The sequence below is a fragment of the Gracilinanus agilis genome, chromosome 4 (assembly GCF_016433145.1).
Source record: "Gracilinanus agilis isolate LMUSP501 chromosome 4, AgileGrace, whole genome shotgun sequence".
NCBI lineage: Eukaryota > Metazoa > Chordata > Mammalia > Didelphimorphia > Didelphidae > Gracilinanus > Gracilinanus agilis.
In genome coordinates, this window is record NC_058133.1 from 88,227,829 (window position 1) to 88,244,469 (window position 16,641).

Consider the following 16,641-nt stretch of genomic DNA (forward strand, 5'->3'; position numbering starts at 1 on the left):
TATATATATATATATAACAGAAAGAAATTATATATAACATATATACATAAAACAGAAAGAAATAAATTTTATATTTATATATATAATTTCTTTCTTCTAACACAGGGTAAACCAGATTAAGGCTAACCAGCAAGCTTCAAACCTATTGGTAAATTAGGAGGATCACACCCCAAACATATGAATACTTCTTCTAGCAGAATGGGTAGGTGAGAATAATTTGTTTTCAAGGCCAAGAAGGCAGCTGATTTTCCTTACCAATGTTATTTCATGTCATGCCCCTTCACATACACTAGAGCTAACAAAAACTGACCTTGTTTCTCCCCACACAACACTGAATTTCCTTTTTCTCTGCTATAATAGTGGTCATTCACCATGTTTGAAAGGTATTTCCTCTTCATCTCCTTGTCTTAGAAATCTGGGCACCATAGAAGAGTTTCAGTAAGACCTTCTCCATGATGATTTCCTTAATCCCTCCAGCAAGAAATGACTCCCTGTACCCTTTTACTTGGTATAAAAAAATCACATTTACTAATATGCATACATTGTTTCCCTGGCAAAAGTGATTTTCAAAAATGGCAGGTCTAACCAGGTCTCTCACCTGCAAAATACAGTCCAATGGCTGTCTCCAACCTTTACTTGGCTTTTAAAACCCTTCAATAGGGGCAGCTGGGTAGCTCAGTGGAGTGAGAGTCAGGCCTAGAGACAGGAGGTCCTAGGTTCAAACCCGGCCTCAGACACTTCCCAGCTGTGTGACCCTGGGCAAGTCATTTGACCCCCATTGCCCACCCTTACCACTCTTCCACCTATGAGACAATACACCGAAATTAAGGGTTTAAAAAAAAAAGAGTCAATTAAACCCTTCAATATCAGTCCCCAAAATGATTGTATCAATATCTGTCCAGTTTTCTTATACCATATTACACTTCCCAAACTCTGCATTCCAGTCTTACTGATCCTCTGTTTCTCACAAATAACATCCCTTCTCTCATCTTTTTCTCAGACCGGTCCCTCTACTCTAAAATGTCTTCCCTCCTTCTGTTAAAACAATTAGATGGCACAGTGGAAAACAAACAAGCAAACAAAAACAACAACAAAGATACAAACAAACAAACAAAAAACAAAAAAAAACCACTGGGCCTGGAGTCAGGAAGACTTGAGTTGAAATGTGAACTCAGATACTAATTAGAGAAGTGACTCGTTTAAAGAAAGTCTGCTTCAGTTTTTCATCTGTAAAATGGGAATAAAATGTGAGGATGCAATGAGATAACAATTATAAAGTTCTTAGCACAGTGACTAGCATAAATGCAATAGAAATATTATCAGTCCATAAAATAGTATTTGTAAATCATTAAATACAGTGACACCAGGTGCCTAATAAAGCTTGTTCCTCTCTGTTTTTTTTTGTTTCCATTACTTTGTTTCCTTCAACTTTGAGCTCAAATTTCTTCTACTATATGAAGCCATGTCTTATTCTCCAAGCTGCTAGTGCCCTTTACACCCCTAATTATATTGTATATTAACTTATATAAACTTATATCGGTACATTTTGTCTCTCCAATAGCATAAAATATTCTTTAGTGGAGGGACTGGATCATTTTTGGTTTTGTATCTTCAGTACTTATTATAATGCTTTCCTGGCACCAAATAGGAGACTAATAGATGCTTGTTGATTTAACACCACTCTGCCCCAATTTCTTTACGTGTCTAATTTAGGAAATTTTCTCATTCAAAGACAACAGTCCAATTTGTAGACTAAAATAGGGCATTTTAGGGAGAACTACTGAATATTTGCTTTAATGGATTCAAAGTATTCTTGTAACAAAAGTAATCAAACATATGATAAAAAGATACAAGAAAAAAACCAAATTTTGATTCATTTTATAAGCTTTTCCTTTTTGTATTGTTTAAACATAGTTCATCTTGAAAACATTCCATATGCTTCAGAAAAGGGAAAAAAGGGAACTTTTGAGATTTCTAGATTTTTCTGGTGTGAACAATTTTATTCTTTGTGGAACTGTATTATTGCTATTATTCCATCATATGTTTTACTGTTATTATTTCATTATTTGTAATTATTTTCTTATAGAAAACTATTATTTGATTCTGAATACAGGCAGGCAAAACAACTCATGGAAACATCAGTATTAACAAGGAAAAATGATAATAATGAATACTTGGCAATATGTCAAAGAATATTAAAAATGGATCTTGGAATGATTCCACAATCAGTGGCAAAATGCAGATTTATGGATTTAAATCTGAGGTCTTTTGCTAAATAGAACCATTTTAACATATTTTAGAGTAAGAAACGGATCAATCTAAATCAACGGAGAGGAAAAAAAAAACCACATGAACCCTAAAGAAGATATCAAAAGGTTTAATTGGAGTTTATATAGGTTTTTTTTTTCTTCTTTTTTTTAGGCCCTTACCTTCTGTCATAGAATCAATATTGTGTATAGGTTCCAAGGCAAAAGAGTAGTAAGGGATAGGCAATGTGGATTAAGTGACTTGCCCAGGGTCACACAGCAAGGAAGTAAAATCTATTTAGTTAAAGGATCAGAGGATGACAGATTTAAACCTGGAAGGGAACTAAGATGATATGTAGTCCAACCCCATCATATAACAGAGGAAGAAACTGAGGCCCTAGGAAAAAAAGAGACTTGCTCAAAATCACTAAAGAGGTAACTTAAAAAGTCAATAAATTTGATATATTTGCTTTAAAAATAACTTCTAAGGAAAAATTATTTTAATAATTGGAACAGGTTACAATAATGAATTTAATCTTGTATATCTACAAAAAATCAGCTATTTCAGTTGAAGCCTAGATGATTTGTACAATTTTTAGAGTTGTAACAACCAATGTTTAAAAAAGAACTTATTTTTTTAACCTAACAGTGTCATATATATGTTTAAGTTTAAACAAATTATAATTATTGCAATAAGGTAGAGGGCATTACATTTTTTAATATTACATGAAACACGTGAGGAAAACCTAAGGTATCAGAAATTAGATTCATTGTTAGGGACCATAATATTAGATTTGCTTACCTAATAATACTTATTGCTACCAGTTCTTGAAACCCCATAACATTCCAGTTCCATGATTAATTATAATAAATCTAATCAGCACTAAAAGGGAGGCTGAGGAGGGGAAATAGACAAAAAAAAAGTTTTACATTGGATATTTTAGAAATATAATTAACAAAATAGAATGAGCTGAAATTGATTTTTAAAAATATAAAATAACAAAGTTTTCATTTCTCCAGTCACCACTATGTTTCAATCAATGACATTCTTTATTTTCTACTGTTCACCAAAGATAAAACTGATAAAAGATCCTGTGTTGGGTTGACTCATTTTAGTTCCAACTTAAAGGTATTTTTTAAAAATACATATTATACTCCTACTGTCAGATCTAACCATCTATTTTTTAATTGATCTTCTGCCTTCACTATAATTGTTAATAATAAACAATCAATAACGAAGTTTTCAATTTCCATAAGTTAGGCTTTTATGAAAGTTTATTTTCATGGCAGACAAAGGTCAAGTCTCATAGTGATACTTGGAAACTACTTTATACAAATAATTCCCTATGAGTCTCAACCCTATGGCCTCTGCAAAGTTAATATGATGAAACTGAAGGAGAGAGATACATTTTCTTGCCCAGCATAACATACCTTATAAATAAGGGAGTCAAGGCTCACTTCCACATATTGTGATGCCAAATCAATTAAACTTTCCTTTATACCAGGGCAGTTATAAAGATATAAGATCTTACTTAAGTAATAATTAATTATTCTTTAATATATAATTTTTATAAACATAATTTTAATTCACAATACTATCTGAATTTATGATACAGCATAACGAAAGAAAATGTAATAAAATTATATAACCAAGTAACTTTATTAAAATAAAGGGATGTTATTTTCATATTGTTTCCCTCCCTCAATTTCTTTATTTCATTTATTTCATTTTACATTTTTATCTTTATTTCATTTTAATAACAAATTTCCACATAAGTCTTCCAAAGTTATATTTTCCATGTTGTCTTCCACTCTTCTTCCCTCACCCCTCCCCAGAGTTGACAAGCATTTCCATCTGGATTATACACATGTTATTATCATACAAAATAAATGTGCATATTATTCATTTTTGTAAGTGAGTCATCTCTTAAAACCAAGACCCCAAATCATATACTCAAATAAAGAAGTGATTAAATCATATGTTTTCATCTGCATTTATACTCCCATAATTCTTTCTCTAGAGGGGAATAGCATTCTTTTTCATAAGTCCCTCAGAATCATCCTGGAATATTGCATTGCTCTAAATAGCAAAGTCTATCACATTTAATCATTCCACAATACTCCAGTTAGTGTGTATAATGTTCTCCTTGTTTGGCTTATTTCACTCTGCATTGGTTCATGTAGATCCTTCCAATTCTTCCTGAAATCATCCTGTTCATCATTCCTTATAGCATAAAAATATACCATCACCATTGCATACTATATTTGTTTATCCATTCCCCAATTGAGGGACACCCCTTTAGTTTCCAATTCTTTGCCATCACAAAGAGTGCAGCTATAAATATTTTTATACAAACAGATCCCTTCTCATTTAAAAAAAATATCTTTGGGATACAGACCTAGCAGTAGTGTTACTGGATAAAAAGGTGTGCATTTTTATAGTCCTTTGGGTATAATTCCAAATTTCCCTCCAGAATGGATCAATTCATAGCTCCACCTGTAATGCAATGGTGTCCTAATTTTGCCACATTCCCTCCAAAATTTATTATTTTGCTTTACTATCAAATAGGCCAATCTGCTATGTGTAAGGTGATACCTCAGAGTTACTTTAATTTGCATTTCTCTTATCAAGAGGGGTTTAGAATCTTTTTTTTTTAATATGATTATTGATGGCTTTTATTTCTTCATTTGAAAACTGCCTATTCATATCCTTTGACCATTTATCAATTGGAGAATAATTTGAATTCTTTAAATTTGACTTAGTTCTTTATATATTTGAGAAATTAGATCTTCATCAGATAAATTTGTTATGATAAAAAATTTTCCCCCAAGTTTGTTGCTTCCCTTCTAATCTTTGTTGAATTAGTTTTGTTTGTACAAAACCTTTTTAATTCAATATGATCAAAATTATTCATTTTATATTTTATAATATTCTCTATATCGTAATTGGTCACAAATGCTTCCCTTCTCCACAGATCTGACAGGTTTAAGTCTTCTATCATCCCCTATCTGACTTATAATATCACTTTCTATGTTTAAATCATATAGCCATTTTGACTCTGTCTCAGTATAGGGTGTGAGATATTGATTTAAACCCAATTTTTGCCATACTGTTTTCCAGTTTTCGCAATAGTTTTTGTCAACTAGTGAGTTCTTATCCCAATAGCTGGTATCTTTGGGTTTATCAAACATGAGATCGCTGAGGTCATTTGCTCCTAGTCTATTCCATTCATCTGCTCTTCTGTTGCTTAGCCAGTACTAGATTATTTTGGCACTGCAAATTTCTTATTTCAAATGTTCTTCTATGTCAGCATGGAAAACCTATTATTATATCTTGACTACAACTGAACATGGCTTTTAGATGCTCTATGGGCAGCAAATTGAGGTAGATTCTGTGGAGGCCATCCTCTATATAAGGAAAGTTGAAGTATTTTTAATTTCAAAAGATATTTATTATATGCCAACTAAAGATGCATATTAAATTAAAACATTTGAACATTAATTCTTTAGGCAGAAAAGCAAACTCTAAAATTTTATTTCATAGATACTTTAAAAAAGTAAAATATTCTTAAAATATCATCTTCATTTGGGGTAAATCAAATATCAACTTAAGCATACATATTTATCAGTATAGGTATAAAAGATAGATTACAAAGTGATTTCAATGAGAAGTATTTATACTTTTAAAATTTTTATTTTCCCAATTACATATAAAATATTTTTAAACATTTAAAAATAATTTTGCATCTCAAATTCTCTCCCATCATCCCAATTCCTGCTGAAATGGATTATCATCTCATATATATTTTACATGTGCTATTACGTAAGGCATTTTTTTCATATTAATCTTTTTATGGAAAGAAACTTAACAAAAGAATTTCTAGATGAAAGTGAAGAAAGTTTGTTCTGGTCTAAATTCAGATTATATCAATTCTTTCTCTGGAAGCAGACAGATAGAATTTTTTTTTATCATGAATCCCTTGGAATTGTTTTGTTTCATTGTATTTCTGAGATGAGATAAGTTATTCACAGTTTTTCATCATACAGTATCCCTGTTTCTGTGTGCAATGTTCTCTTGGTACTGTTTATTTCACTCTGCTTCAGTCTGCATGTCTTTCCAGGTTTTTCTGAGCTCTCTTGCTCATCATTTTTTACAGCAAAATAGTATTCCATTACAACCATGTAATGTAACTCATTCAGCCATTTCTCAATTGATGGGTTTGCAACCAGTTTCCAATTCTTTGCCCCACAAAAAGAGCTGCTTCAAATATTCTTGTACATGTATGTCCTTCCTCTCTCTATTTTTTATCTCTTTAGGATATAAACCTAGTAACAAAATTGTTGAGTCAAAGGGTATATATTATATTATAGCCTTTTGGCATAGATCCAAACAGCTCTCCAGAATGGATGAATCAGGTCACAACTCTCCACTCTCCACAATGCATTAATATCTCAATTTTCCCAATCCTCTCCAAGTTTTATCATTTTCATTTTCTGACATAATAGTCCATCTGAGTTGGTAGTTGGTAGTGATACCTCAGAATTGCTTTAATTTACTTTTCTCTAATCAGTAATCCTTTAGAATATTTGTTTTGCATGACTATAGAGCACTTTAATTACTTTGTTTGAGAACTTTGTTCATATCCTATAATCATTTATCAATTGAGGAATATCTTGTATTCTTATACATTCAACTCATTTCTCTATGTATCTGAGAAATAAGAACTTTATTAGAGAAACTTGTAATACATTTTGCACCATTATAATTGTTTTGTATTATTCTCCATCCTGTTTCCCCATTTAGTTTCTGACCACCACATTTTGCCTGAGAGATGTATATATTCTGTGTTTAATAGAGGGCCATTTGTATTTGAAGCATGAATGAGGTACTGAAAAAAATATCCGTAGCATAATAATTTGATGATTAAAAATCTATGATCAAATGACTTTGGCTGAATAGACTGCAAAATGTCTCACGGGAGCAGACACTGGGGCTTCATCAATATAGTTTTACATCTTAATTTCTCAATTTCATCATACAAAACTGGTTGTGTTTTTGATCTTGCAAACTATGTCACAATCACTCCATCTGCTGTTATTTGACAATATTTGATTTCCTCACTGCTTCAACTGAAGACCTACTGACGATTTTCCCTGTTTCTGCTCTTCACCAATGTTAATGACTATTCCAATTTGTCTCAGCTCATTATTCTGCCACCATATTCCTTTTCCATGATACCACATTGTAAAAAGGATTAGTTTGATGAAGTTGGGCTGATCATATTCGAGGATATTTCTTTTGATCATTTTTTCCACTAACTTCAAAGAAGATATTGACATAAAGTTCTTAGAACAAAACAGGCTCTAACAAATTCATGTTGAATGAATGAATAAATGAACCAAAAGCTGTCAAAGCCATATATAATATCCAGATATACTTATAATGGTTTCCAGCTTTTCTTCAAGTCTCTGTATTGCTGTCAACTAATGTTCAAATATCAGATGATACAGACAAGGTAAGAGTTCAAAACTGAACTAGAAAAAGAAGACCACACAGTACTTAGCACAGTGCCTGAAACACAGTGGGGTTGTAATAAATATTTTGATTAATTTTCACAAGTTAAAAATTTAAAAAAATTATCATATAAAATTTATTTTTTAAAAAGTATACAATAGGAATTGATAAAAGCAAAAAATCCTTATAAATTCTTTTTTCTATAAAAATATTATCATTTCCAATATATACATAAGGGACTGATTCAAATTAATAAGGCTGATAATACTTCCCCAAAAGATAATTGCTTAAAAATATGGCAAGTACTTTTGAAGGAAAAAGTCCAAATTCTAAAGAAAACTATGAGTTATATTAAAAATATTCTAACTAAATCAATAAAAATTAAATTAATGCAAATTAAAACAGCTTTGAAGTTATAGTCATACTTAGACTGAAAAAGAAAAAAGAAATATGATAATTTTCAGAAAGTAGCATAGTGCATAACTATTGGTAATTTTTTTCTTTTAAAATTGTTATTTGATTTTATAATTGGATGGATGAATAATTTTTAAATTATTCCTTAAAAAATAAAAGTGTAAAATACACAACAAAAATGCAGGGGAAAATTAGTTATTTTGCTATTTGTCTCAATATCTCAGCTTGCTAGGTTTATTTGTTTTTTTAAATAATCATGTTTTCAGGTCCTCTGCATTTTTATTACAAAGTTTAAAGAGAGAGACAGTGTCAAGCATTTTTTTGATAACTTCTTTCACATTGTGAGCAACTTTACACATTCAATCATTAAATCAATTAGAATTTCTTAAAAGGTAGCAAGTATTTATGTACAAGGTAAAATGTAGCATTTAAAACACGTTCTCTGCCGTCAATCTGCTTACAGTCTTATGGTAGGTGGTTTAAATACAGAGGGGAAAAAAAGGACACAGACATTTGCCATTTTTTAGAGCCCTTCTTCTATTTTTAATGGTGTTCTCCTTTGTTCCTGACCAACATGGATACATCTCTTCACATGAAATATTAGGATTAAGTATGTTGTGACAAAATTTCCAGTTATCTCCTAACAGGGAAGCTTGTATCAGCAGAGCTTTGTTGTTTTTTAATGTTTGCTTTTTATTTTTATTTCATCATCCATCATCCCTTTCTTCCTATCTAAAGCAGTACCGATTGTGATAATTCCATGTAAATTGTCTACATGAGTTGTAATAATCAAATCTGTCACCCTGTAATGAATTTTATTTTAAAATTGTACAAGTGTAAAATAATCTACAAATAAGGAGACATTTAGAGAACCTCAACATTTATAAAAGAATCTCTCATTCTTAGACACATTACAGTGGTGCACATTTTTGTCAGGACTCTATTTTCTAGCTAATTGTCTAACTCACTACTGATAAGTCACACAAGGGTGAAAAAAAGCATATCCTGCCAAAACTTGTAAGGAATGAATTAAAACAAGTGTTTTGATTCAATACTGGTGGAGTTGTGAAGAAATATTGGAAAGAAATTTGGAAGGACATCAACAATCAAAAAGGGTTAGATATACATCTACACGTGCATATCCCACACACTATATCTATATCTATTTTTGTATCTATACCTATATAGCAGTTGTTTTTTTTGTAATGAAAAAGACCTAGAAACTAAGATTCCTATCTATTGATGAATGACTGAAAACAGAGTAACTTTTAAGCTAAGATGTATCCACAATACTATAACTATGGACTCCTCTAATCCCTTTACTTGCTTTGAAGATTCTGAGACTTGAATCATGCCTGAATAGGAAAAAATAGTTTTCATTAATTACCTCTCCCCTTATTTCTTTAATCATAGAACTCTAGTGATTGCATAAATGCAATCAAACTCTATTATGATATAAAAAAATTGCTGTTAGGGATGGTTTCAAAAAAATCTGGGACAAATGACATGCCAAGTAATGGGAAGATAGCAAGGAGAACTGTTTATAAAAATACCAATTTTATTTCATTTACATTGATTTTATTAATAGTAGTATTTTAAATACAAATAACTTTGATATCCTTAAGAACTCTGATTTATATAATGATCAACCACAGTAACAGATAATTAAGCATACAATCCATTTCCATAAAGAGAGGTTACAGATACAAGTTGCAAAGTAAGGTATTTATTTTTAGACCTGGCCAATGTAGGAATTTGGAAAAATAATTCTAAAAATAGATAGATAGTCAGAGAATCCTTGACCAAGTCATTGTGTCATTATGTCTGTCAGGAAATCTTTGATATGATGTTAATAAATATGTGGAAAGTTTTTGTTGGAGAAAAGCCATTAGGATGTATTTTACTTTGCTTAGATAAATGTATCTTCTGTAATTAAAACAAAAATAGGAAGAATTAAATCCTCTATGCCTTTCAGGAAATTGTGTTTAAGAAATCAGATTTTTTGTTTTGTTTTTGTTTTTTTATTTTATTTAAGAAATCAGAAAAGTCCTGCATTCTCTTTTCTCACAATTTTCTTTAGGGAAAGAAATCAAGTGTTATGGATAGACCTTTTATGGGAGTTATATGGGAAGGTATAAAAAAAGAATAATACAATTAGACTATATGAATGGATTGTAATTTATGCAAATGGAATGTCAACATAAATGAGAATGTGAATCTATTTAAATATTGAATTATCTCTTAAAAATAATTTATCAATTACAAAGAAGAATATATGACTATGCTACTAAGCTTACAAAAAGAATACTATACTTTGTCTAATATATTTACCTTCCTGGATAAAATTATTTTACTTAACCTAAAAGTAAAATTGTTTCATTTTTTAAGACCTCACAATCTGATGATGAGTGGGAGAAATCTTTACTATATTAGTAAGGTATAAAGAGCCTAGTATTGCAATTGGCTATGAATACATAGCTGTAAAAGAAAAAAAAACCTTGCAAATACATAATTGAGAGTTCAGTCCTTCTCAAATCATGAAATGGCTATTACCTAGCCATAACATGTTCAAGAAATTTTGCTATTGTAAGTGATGACTAAATTTCTCTACTTTACGTGTATATTATTCTCTTCCAACATCAATTTTGTACCTTTTTTGCAAGAGAAGCAAAGAAATATCCTGATATTTTTATTGAGCAAAGAAACAAATATTTCAGGTATAATAGTTAAATACAAACAGTTGGGTTCTCTGGTACCATTTATTAAAATACTGTTTTAGAAATTACATATTATCTTAATGAACAATAAAAATAATTCATCATTTTTATAGGTTAAATCAACTAATTGAAATTATTTAGGAAATTAGATCAAATTTTATTCCATTTTTAAATAAAAGTAAGTTTAAATATTGGATATGATATCCCAAAGGGAGATTCTCAAGTTGCCTAAATTATAATAATAATTAATGTTTTAACCATCATATGAGTACTTCATAAATCTTGGATTTTGCCAGTGAATCCAACCCCTCAAACACATGGCACACCTCTCTGGCTTAATAAATGAACTTCATGAGTTGCTTTGGCCAAAATATATTTTTCTTTTAATGGGCCTCCTGGTACTAAGAACAGCTGGTGATGAGTTTCTCTGATTTAGGATTAATCCACAATCCATTAAGAGATTATGGCTAGATCTATATTCAATGTCTTTCCAAGTCGAAGCCAGTCAAATTTCACATATTTCCAGTCAGCCAGAGCTTGGGCATTGCTAGCACAAAATTTTAGAACTCAGTCACACTACCAGAATATTTTTTTAAAACAAGAAACTAAAACATATTCCAAATACATGTCATTATAGATGATTTAACTATAAATCTTTGCTTTTACAAATTATACCCAAGCCAAGTAAAGAAAGTAGATTTATTTTCTATCCTGTCAAGATAGAATTTTTATTTGATATTGCAATATTGATTAATTTCCAAATGATGTCTACTTTATCCTGGTATGACAATTTTTTTCACTCAGATGCTTTAAACAACTAAGCATTCTCTTTTCCTCTATTTAATAGTTTTCTCTGCTTCTGCATTCAGTTTAGACATAGAGTATTTGATTTCAGTGTTTGCTAAATATTGCATCATGATGAAACACATTAAAAAAAATCATGAAATATATTCCAAAGCCAAAATCAATACATCCTGGGTGTGCAATCTATCTCTGTATTGACTCTTTGAATGGAATGCTTATTTTAGATATTTAAACAGTTATCCACTTTCAATATCTTTCCCCAAAATACAAACAAGCCAAATAACTCTCTTGATAAATAGTTCAGATATATGGTGAAATGTACTAAAGGTTTGATTTTTCTTTTCCTTTAAAATGAACTTTTAAACATTTTTTCAAAAATAGAAAGATAATTCAATCACTGGATTTATGTGTCATAATAGGACAGCTCGTTAAAAGTATTGGATATACACCATTTTAAATTGTTATTATTAATAATTGAATGAAGTCCTAATACAGTGCTTAATGTGGTGATAGCTATGTAGTAAGCAAAATGCAATGTCTTTTAGAACCATCAAAGCGAGAAAGTCATAGATTATGAACCTGATGAAAATTTTTTCCTTAATTAGAGGACTAGCATAGCTAAATTCAAAAAGCTCATCAACCTGGAGACAGGTCACTAAGTGAGAAATTTTTTTTAGCTACAGCAACTCAAAACACAGAGAGACTCCAAACTATGACAGTGGAGTGGATAATCAACCAATAAAATTATGAACACTTAAAATGTTGACATTAGTAAATCATTTATTTGCATATGACTCCTTTTTCATCTATGCTATACTGTCTCCACTGGAAAAAAAATGTTTTTCAAAAGCTGTTCAATTCAAGCAAAGATAGAGCCACTTTTTGAAACTGGTAGTTTGAACAAATTCAACAATAATCTCTTTATTTTTACCTGATACAACAAAAGTTTTATCAGTGGGGTGAGAAATATATCAAAACGTAGATGATTCATTTTGCTCATTTCTTAAATAGGTATAATTTAGTTGTTTGTGAAAATTTTCCAGAATAATAGTCAAAATGTCATTTCATAATATTTCTATTGAAGCTATTGTTATTTCTAATGAGGTTCTTAGATGATTTCTGTTCAAGAAATGCTGTGTTTTCCAAGTAATTCAGAAAAGGTTATATCTGTCTGTGATGTCACAGAAGGTATTTACATTTAAATAATTCTCTTTATATATGCAAATAATGGATGAAAGGAAATCAGTCTATTAAATACATTTCCATTGGTCATACAGTTTTCTAACATAGGCTTAACACGCATTATTATTTTAATATTTAATATTGACTCCATTTCTTTAATTTATTCTAATGCTAAATTATGAAAATTAACCAGGTTTCTCCCAGAAACTAAGGGACATAGACTCACTCAGAAATATCTCATACTTGATATTGGCTACATTCACAACTGTTTTAAGCATCATGGAACTTTTAAAAAGGTTAGATTATTGTTAGCAGCTAATATGATCCCTTTACAGTCAAACGTTAGAAAGAGCCAGTATATTTTTAGAATCCATTTCCTCAGCTTCAGTTTCCAATCCCTTCTATTCCGACTCCTGATCCTGCCTCTTGACTGAAACTATTTTCATCAAGGTCACTGACAATCTCTTAACTGCTAAATCTGATCGCCTTCTCTAGGTCTTATTTTATTTTAAATACAGACACTTTACTTTGTTGATCGGTCACCTACTTTTATTGAATGCTCTCTTTCCTGGACTTCATTAATGTTGTTTTCTCTTGTGTTTTGTTTTTTTTCTACATACCTTCTTTTTTTTTGTAATCTCATCAGGTCTTAAGAATTTGATTATCTCTATGCAAATATGCTCCTCTATGCACATTTTAATATATCTGTACAAATACACACATATACATACACATGTAAATATACATATATAATTATATACCTATACTTATACACATATACATGTGTGTATGTATATATATTCTCTATAATATAGCATATTTTTTCTCCTGACTTCTAATCCTAATTATCAATTGCTTCTTGAGAATCTCTACTCAATTATCCAGTAGGCATTCATCATTATGTCCAAAATAGAATATATATTACACAAAAACTATTCCCACTCCAATCTTATTTTTTTTTATGCAGCCAAATTTGTCTTAATTATCTAGGCTTATAATCTTGGAGTCAGGCTTACCTCTTACTTCTTCTATCCCACTCTTATCAATATCTAATCATTTGTCAATTATAAATTCCTTCTTCACAACAATTCCCTCTGTTCTCCATTTACCACTTGAACTCAAATTCTTATCACATCTAACTTAAAACACTCCAGAATGCTTCATATTCATCTACCTGATTTATCTGTCTCTCTTCTCCAATCCATTCTTCATATAAGGGCCAAATTGATATTCCTAAAAAATGTATAAGACCATAAATTCTCCTCTCTTTAATAATTTTCAGGGTCTCCTTATTGTCTCTAAGATTATATGCCAAAAACCTCAGCTTGGCATCCACAATCCTCCAAAACTGAAAGGAATCTTTTTTCTTATTTCATATTTCTCTCTAACAAAAACCCCATGTAGTAGTCAATCTGCTTGCTTGCCATTCATCACATACCATTTCCTTTTTTGACTCATTGTCTTGGAACAGACCCTTCCTCCTTTCTGAAATATATTTTCTCCCTCTCTTTTCACACTGAAAATATCTATCTTGTTTTAAAGAACAGATTAGGAGGTACTGTCTACAAAATGCTTTTCTTGACTGCCAGTGCCATGAGTATGTAGAGATTAAAAACAATATAGAAGAACTAAATATTATATTTTATAAAGTTTTACTAATAATAAACTAACAGAAAAAACTAGAGTGAAAAGGTCCTAAACTAACTTCAGCTGCGCTCCTGAAGAAGAGGGTGAGAGGGAAGAGGTACAGAACTTATAAAACAATAACATGACCACACAAATGTCAGGAGAGACTAAAGGGAATTTGGGGAAATACTAAGGGACTTCTGGGGGATAAAGTCCATGGTTCAAAATCTCCATTTATACAAGTGTTATCTCCTCCTAGAAATCACTTTGCATAAACATATATATATACATACATATATACACAAACATGTGTATATAAGTTTACTTTTTTGTGTTATCTTCCCCATTAGATTGTAAACTCCTTGAGAGCTGAGACTGTCTTTTTTTTTTTTTCTCATTTGTATCTTCAGTAGTTAGTATGGTGCCTGGCACATAATAGACTCTTAATAAATGTTTATTGAAAATAAATATATATAGGTGTGTGTATACATATACATATATATTTTTTCATGATGCATTTATAAAATAGAAATCAAATTACTTGAGATAAGAAATATTTTCTTTTCTTTATTGTAGGAAGGCAAAAGGAAGTCTTTATATCACTGACACCCAATTCGGTGCCTTGCCTATATTAGATGCCTATAAATGTCTGGTGACTTAAATTCAATGAACATATCAAGAAACAAAAAATAATACCCAAACTATATATCTAACTTTATTTAGTTATCTACTTATGAAAATGTCAATAATCTACCCACAAAAGATTATATCCTTTGAACCTTATAGTGTATTTAACATAAATTTAGGATGCTTAATACTATTGACTTTTATGCTAGTTATTTCTAAACTGCTCATAGAATTAAAAGATTTAGAATTTAAAAAAAAGGAATCAACTGCGGCATCTTCATTTTATAATTTGTATTTCCTTGGGGGATTATAAACTCCTTGTGGACAAAGAAAAGAGTTTACAATTCATCCTTCAAACTTCCAAACTATTACATCTCAGACATTAGAATTACTCAATAAATACACGTGGGCAGAATGAATTTTCATTGTCACAAATGTTAGGATTTTAATGAGAAAGGTCCTTCAAATAATAATTTTGTTGTTATTTCTTTTACATTGTAGGAGGAAGGAGATAATCACTCTTAAATGCCTCCTATGTGCCAGGCACTGTGGTAAGCACTTAATATTCTTACTTTGTATACTTATTATTATTATTACTAAGGAGGAGAAGGAAAAGAAGTAGGTAGTAGCGAACTAGATACCATAGTGGATAGTGAACTCGAACTAGAATCAGGAAAATTTGCATTCAAATATAGCTTTGGAAATTTACTATCTTACCACTCATTAGACCTCTGCCTGTCTGTTTCCTCATGTGTAAAATAGGGATAAAAATGGATATTTCTAAAATTCTAATTATATAAGTGAAAAGTTAATTATATAAGTGAAAATTGTTATTATTATTAAATCTTTTTTTAAAAAATTTTAATTGAATAACAGGAAAAAAACTAAATTTACAAAAGTATAGCTTTTCATTTTATATTATTAGTCTACACTAATCTACAATTCAAACATATTTGATATCAATAAAATATTTTTGCAGATAGTCATACCTCCCAAGGTGGCTGATAGCAAGAAGTGGGTCCCATATTTCTTGATGAGGTTTTCCGTGATTTGCTGAAGGGTGGGTCGACGTCCCAATAGCCTTATATTGCGGAAGAATTCAGGGGCAAGAGGCAGTGGGGAGCCAAGGAAATTTCTTCTCTCCACAGCAAGGTTATTTACTTTCCAGCGGCCAAACTCCCTGAAAAGCAAATTAATTTTTATTCATAAACACATAATCTAAATATGTGTTTTCATTTGCCAAGGTCATTTGGTAGTTCAGCTGGGTCCATTGTGTTACCATCTCTTGTAGTCATGTGTCATATTCTCTATCAAAGAAGAGTGATATTAATAATGGATTAACTAGAGTGAATACTCCATTGCCAAAATATGAAGAGGACACATAAGCTATTTTCAGTGCTATAAATTTTTCTTTTTTCTTTCTTTCTTTCTTTCTTTCTTTCTTTCTTTCTTTCTTTCTTTCTTTCTTTCTTTCTTTCTCTCTTTCCTTCCTTCTTTCCTTCCTTCCTTC

At 30.6% G+C, this 16,641-nt stretch overlaps 1 protein-coding gene across 1 annotated transcript in view; it reads right to left on the bottom strand.

Moving 5' to 3' along the window:
• The window catches only part of BRINP3 (BMP/retinoic acid inducible neural specific 3), a 488,755-nt gene that overhangs the window by 220,582 nt on the left and 251,532 nt on the right, over positions 1–16,641 (bottom strand). The window contains exons 2-3 of the mRNA XM_044674904.1: positions 16,121–16,311; positions 9,008–9,048 (exon numbers count right to left, since the gene is read on the bottom strand). Of these exons, the coding sequence (XP_044530839.1) occupies positions 9,008–9,048; positions 16,121–16,311 (232 nt within the window). The remainder of the gene's footprint in view (positions 1–9,007; positions 9,049–16,120; positions 16,312–16,641) is intronic.